Genomic DNA, 6,296 nt, shown 5'->3' with positions numbered 1-6,296 from the left:
CTTCTCACAGCTACTAATCACATTCCCTATTTAATCCCCTAACCAGTACTGGAAAATTAAATATAGACTGAAGGCAATGCTTGGATGGTCCACCATCCACCCAGCTCTGTATTTCCTTATTGAGAGTGACAACCCTATTCCAGCCAATGCTCTGTGTACCACTTTTTCTGCTCATGCTCCAGTTTCCGCTGGGGATGAAGCTGTGCACTCCCAAACGTTTCCCCTTTTAGCCACCACAGGTGACATTCTTCATCAGCTTGCAGGACAGCATGATTGACAGCTGCTCCTCCAGGGATCCTCACTGTCAGAATGGAACCCCAGGCAAAGGAAGAGAGAGTCCTGCAGTGATGTCACGCTAGCTATGACTCATAATAATGCATATCATCCTTCAATAAAAGAGCATTTTATGCAATGATCAGTCATATTTTCAATATCAATACCAAAATTTCACAATTTCTGCCAGGGGATGCAAACTTTTGAGCACAACTGTATATATTTATATATATAAACAACATTTGACAAATAGAGGACTATTTCTAAAAAATATTTGTTGGACCAGTGTGACAAGCATTTGCCCATCTTTGACTAGTTCTGACCATATTATATTTAATACATTGATTTTCTGTGATCATCAGCTTCATCTAGTGGCCATAATAAGGTATTGTTTTTGATTGAAGTATTTCAGGAAAAATACCACATTAAAGCCACTAGATGGAGCTGACAATCATAAAAAAAATCACTGTATTAAAGGAGAAGTACAGCCAAAGCTCTTCTGGCTGTACTTTTCCTGTGGATCACAGGAGTGCAGTTCATTCTTCACTTCTGTGACCCGTTTTCAGGTGACAGCGGGCTGAAGCTCGCTGTCGGCTGACGTCGCTCAGCAGGTCCAGGCTGGAGAAAGGCTGGATGAATTCTTGTCACATTCATCCAACTTTTTATTTTTCTAATAATTACAGCCCTTATCTTTATGATCATATGCAAGTGCTAAAAAATTGGTATGCAGACACTTTAACACCTTCTATCACTGCAATTCTACTAAAAGGGATTGTGCCAGGAGAAATGTACATTTTTGTGTGTGGATCTTATCTTGAAAGAATCAGAAACGTTAGTCTTCAAGTATAGCTAAACTCAAGAATAAAAATGTAATGTATTGCAGTCCTTAGATACACTATTTTTTCAGGCTAAGTACATTTTCTACAACTATAGAAAAATTCCTGTTGATCCTGCCAGAAATCTAGTATCTCCTTGTGCACTGATCTCATCAAGGTTATCAGCTTTCCAAGCTATCTTCTGTAAATTACCCAGCTCCCTCCTCCATATGTAAGAGACATATAGAGGGCAGTGGCGTCCCTATAGGGGTGCGTGGAGTGCGGGCCGCACTGGGTGCCACAATCACAGGGGGTGCAGGAGCAGGATGCCGGCATAGTGACAGCTGCCCCCGCCCCGGTGTAGCGGTAAAATAAGTATCCTCTGAAGCAATTGCACATGTGTCAGTTTCAGGCCAAAGAAGCCGATCGCTGGCTCTGTGCTAAAGTAAGAGATCGGCTTCTTCGGCCTGAAACCGCCACATGTGCAGTTGTTTCAGGGGTTACATATCTTCAAGGGATACTCATTTTACCGCTACACCGGCACCACTCCTCTCTGGAGGGGGGACACCATGTGTTACTGCACCGGGTGACACCAACCCTAGGGACGCCTCTGGTAGAGGAGTAGATGTTTATAGTCCAAATCAGGGGATCAGCCTAGGGTGACAACACTGCTCCTCTATACAGTACAATGAGTGAGCGTTGTCACTCAGGAAGTGTGTTTCTGGCAGGATCGTTAGGTGAAAATAAAGAAAAAGCCAGAAAGAAAAGAGAACTAACGCAGCCGCCACCAAGAACTGGTGTGCTGAGATGGATATAAAATGTTCTTGGGTATAGATACAATAATATCATGCAGACAGGGCAGGCGTAACCGCCTCTATTAACATCGCAATCTAATCTTTATGTACACATGCTATGGCAGCCGAAGGACGGATAAGAAAAACAATGAATTCTACCATGATCAACCCAGAGAGACTGAAGCTAGCCAAGCTCCTAGTGGAGAAAGCAATTAAGGTCAGTAAAACTAGTTCAGCATACTCTAAAGTGCGGCACGATAATTATTCATCCCCCGTTAATGAAGTAATTAAATCTTTAGGGTTTAATATATATGAGACGTGACACAAGGGCCAAGCTGGGAGCCCAAATGAACTGTCATTGTAAATCAGTTAAATATATTCCAAGCAAAGGCTATGGGGTGTGTTATAAAAAAAAAAATGTAGATCTCTTCTTCGTGTGAAAGAGCATGTACATTCCTTCTGTGCAAATTGGGGCAAAAATTCATGTAATTAGGCTATTTTTTCTCCAGGTTGAGTTACTCTTCATACAGAATAGATTGACGGAATATACTGCATTATGGCAACTAGATGGAGCTAAGTGTTTATTTCCTATGATTATCAATAGAGATGAGCGAATCGAACTTGGCGAAGTGGAATTCGTTTCGAAGTTCAGGAAAAATTCGATTCGCGCCGAATCTGAAAATTAGCAAACTTCGGATGCACGAATCAAATTTTCCCAAAAATGGCGGCGACATGTGTGGCGACGGGGCGGGGATCTCTGGGAAGGCGCGCAGACAAGGCGCGCTGACCCATAATGCATTCATTCATGACGTGATCGCATTAGCCAATCAGCAGCCAGCCAGTCAGCACTGTGTAATGGTGGAGCTATAAATTGCGGCCATCTTACAATTCTCCATTAGCCTCCGGTCATTCAAGAGAGACAGACCTGTCTGTATTAGGGACAGAGTTAGGGCCAGAGAGACTTTAGGGCCACAGAATCGTTACTTAGGGACACAGAATCGTTACTTAGGGACACAGAATCGTTACTCAGGGACACAGAATTGTTACTCAGGGACACAGAATTGTTACTCAGGGACAGACACAGAATTGTTACTGAGGGACACAGAATTGTTACTCAAGGACACAGAATTTTTACTCAGGGACACAGAATTGTTACTCAGGGAAAGACACAGAATTGTTACTCAGGGACACAGAATTGTTACTCAGGGACACAGAATTGTTACTGAGGGACACAGAATCGTTACTCAGGGACACAGAATTGTTACTCAGGGACACAGAATTGTTACTCAGGGACACAGAATTGTTACTGAGGGACACAGAATTGTTACTCAGGGACACAGAATCGTTACTCAGGGACACAGAATCGTTACTCAGGGACACAGAATCGTTACTCAGGGACACAGAATTGTTACTCAAGGACACAGAATCGTTACTGAGGGACACAGAATCGTTACTCAGGGACACAGAATTGTTACTCAGGGACACAGAATTGTTACTCAGGGACACAGAATTGTTACTCAGGGACAGACACAGAATTGTTACTCAGGGACACAGAATTGTTACTGAGGGACACAGAATCGTTACTGAGGGACACAGAATTGTTACTCAGGGACACAGAATTGTTACTCAGGGACACAGAATTGTTACTCAGAGACAGAAACAGAATTGTTACTCAGGGACAAAGAATTGTTACTCAGGGACACAGAATTGTTACTGAGGGACACAGAATCGTTACTCAGGGACACAGAATTGTTACTCAGGGACACAGAATTGTTACTCAGGGACAGACACAGAATTGTTACTCAGGGACACAGAATTGTTACTCAGGGACACAGAATCGTTACTCAGGGACACAGAATGGTTACTGAGGGACACAGAATTGTTACTCAGGGACACAGAATTGTTACTCAGGGACACAGAATTGGGACACAGAATTGTTACTCAGGGACACAGAATTGTTACTCAGGGACACAGAATCGTTACTGAGGGACACAGAATTGTTACTCAGGGACACAGAATTGTTACTCAGGGACACAGAATTGTTACTCAGGGACAGACACAGAATTGTTACTCAGGGACACAGAATTGTTGCTCAGGGACACAGAATCGTTACTCAGGGACACAGAATCGTTACTGAGGGACACAGAATTGTTACTGAGGGACACAGAATTGTTATTCAGGGACACAGAATTGTTACTGAGGGACACAGAATCGTTACTCAGGGACACAGAATTGTTACTCAGGGACACAGAATTGTTACTCAGGGACACAGAATTGTTACTGAGGGACACAGAATCGTTACTGAGGGACACAGAATTGTTACTCAGAGACACAGAATTGTTACTCAGGGACACAGAATTGTTACTCAGGGACAGACACAGAATTGTTACTCAGGGACACAGAATTGTTACTCAGGGACACAGAATCGTTACTGAGGGACACAGAATCGTTACTCAGGGACACAGAATTGTTACTCAGGGACAGACACAGAATTGTTACTCAGGGACACAGAATTGTTACTCAGGGACACAGAATTGTTACTCAGGGACACAGAATCGTTACTCAGGGACACAGAATCGTTCCTCAGGGACACAGAATCGTTACTCAGGGACACAGAATCGTTACTGAGGGACACAGAATCGTTACTGAGGGACACAGAATCGTTACTCAGGGACACAGAATCGTTACTCAGGGACACAGAATCATTACTGAGGGACACAGAATCGTTACTCAGGGACACAGAATTGATACTCAGGGACACAGAATTGTTACTCAGGGACACAGAATTGTTACTCAGGGACAGACACAGAATTGTTACTCAGGGACACAGAATCGTTACTCAGGGACACAGAATCGTTACTGAGGGACACAGAATCGTTACTGAGGGACACAGAATTGTTACTCAGAGACACAGAATTGTTACTCAGGGACACAGAATTGTTACTCAGGGACAGACACAGAATTGTTACTCAGGGACACAGAATTGTTACTCAGGGACACAGAATCGTTACTGAGGGACACAGAATCGTTACTCAGGGACACAGAATTGTTACTCAGGGACACAGAATTGTTACTCAGGGACACAGAATCGTTACTGAGGGATACAGAATCGTTACTCAGGGACACAGAATCGTTACTCAGGGACACAGAATTGTTACTCAGGGACACAGAATTGTTACTCAGGGACACAGAATCGTTACTGAGGGACACAGAATCGTTACTGAGGGACACAGAATCGTTACTGAGGGACACAGAATTGTTACTCAGGGACACAGAATTGTTACTCAGGGACACAGAATCGTTACTGAGGGACACAGAATCGTTACTCAGGGACACAGAATTGTTACTCAGGGACACAGAATTGTTACTCAGGGACACAGAATTGTTACTCAGGGACAGACACAGAATTGTTACTCAGGGACACAGAATTGTTACTCAGGGACACAGAATCGTTACTGAGGGACACAGAATCGTTACTCAGGGACACAGAATTGTTACTCAGGGACACAGAATTGTTACTCAGGGACAGACACAGAATTGTTACTCAGGGACACAGAATTGTTACTCAGGGACACAGAATTGTTACTCAGGGACACAGAATTGTTACTCAGGGACACAGAATCATTACTGAGGGACACAGAATCGTTACTCAGGTACACAGAATTGTTACTCAGGGACACAGAATTGTTCCTCAGGGACACAGAATTGTTACTCAGGAACACAGAATCGTTACTGAGGGACACAGAATCGTTACTGAGGGACACAGAATTGTTACTCAGGGACACAGAATTGTTACTCAGGGACACAGAATCGTTACTGAGGGACACAGAATCGTTACTGAGGGACACAGAATTGTTACTCAGGGACACAGAATTGTTACTCAGGGACACAGAATTGTTACTCAGGGACAGACCCAGAATTGTTACTCAGGGACACAGAATTGATACTCAGGGACACAGAATCGTTACTGAGGGACACAGAATCGTTACTCAGGGACACAGAATTGTTACTCAGGGACACAGAATTGTTACTCAGGAACACAGAATTGTTACTGAGGGACACAGAATCGTTACTCAGGGACACAGAATCGTTACTCAGGGACACAGAATTGTTACTCAGGGACACAGAATTGTTACTGAGGGAGACAGAATCGTTACTGAGGGACACAGAATCGTTACTCAGGGACACAGAATCGTTACTCAGGGACACAGAATCGTTGAATTAAAGAGTATGTCAGACAACACGCAGAGGAGTGGCAGAGGAGGCAATGTTTTAGGAGCGAGCAGACGTGGCAGCAGAGGAAGGGGTCGAGGCAGCACTAGTCGCAGCCAGAGGCCAGTGCTCCCGGTGTCATCCAGCGGTCGTGTCTCCACCGACAACCCTGCCGTCATCGATTGGTTGGCTCGGTCGTCTT

At 44.1% G+C, this 6,296-nt stretch overlaps 1 protein-coding gene across 1 annotated transcript in view; it reads left to right on the top strand.

Annotated features, from left to right (window-relative positions):
- The first annotated feature begins 2,042 nt into the window (after window positions 1-2,042).
- Window positions 2,043-6,296, top strand: part of LOC149458599 (tubulin tyrosine ligase 3-like) — a 43,381-nt gene continuing 39,127 nt past the window's right edge. The window contains exon 1 of the mRNA XM_089682012.1: window positions 2,043-2,099. Within this exon, the coding sequence (XP_089538138.1) occupies window positions 2,043-2,099 (57 nt within the window). The remainder of the gene's footprint in view (window positions 2,100-6,296) is intronic.

Source organism: Staurois parvus, unplaced genomic scaffold (genome assembly GCF_062004578.1).
Source record: "Staurois parvus isolate SC_StPar_1 unplaced genomic scaffold, SC_StPar_1.0 ptg000283l, whole genome shotgun sequence".
NCBI classification, from domain to species: Eukaryota; Metazoa; Chordata; class Amphibia; order Anura; family Ranidae; genus Staurois; species Staurois parvus.
Note: the sequence above shows the minus strand (reverse complement) of the source record. Positions and strands in the feature narration are given on the sequence as shown.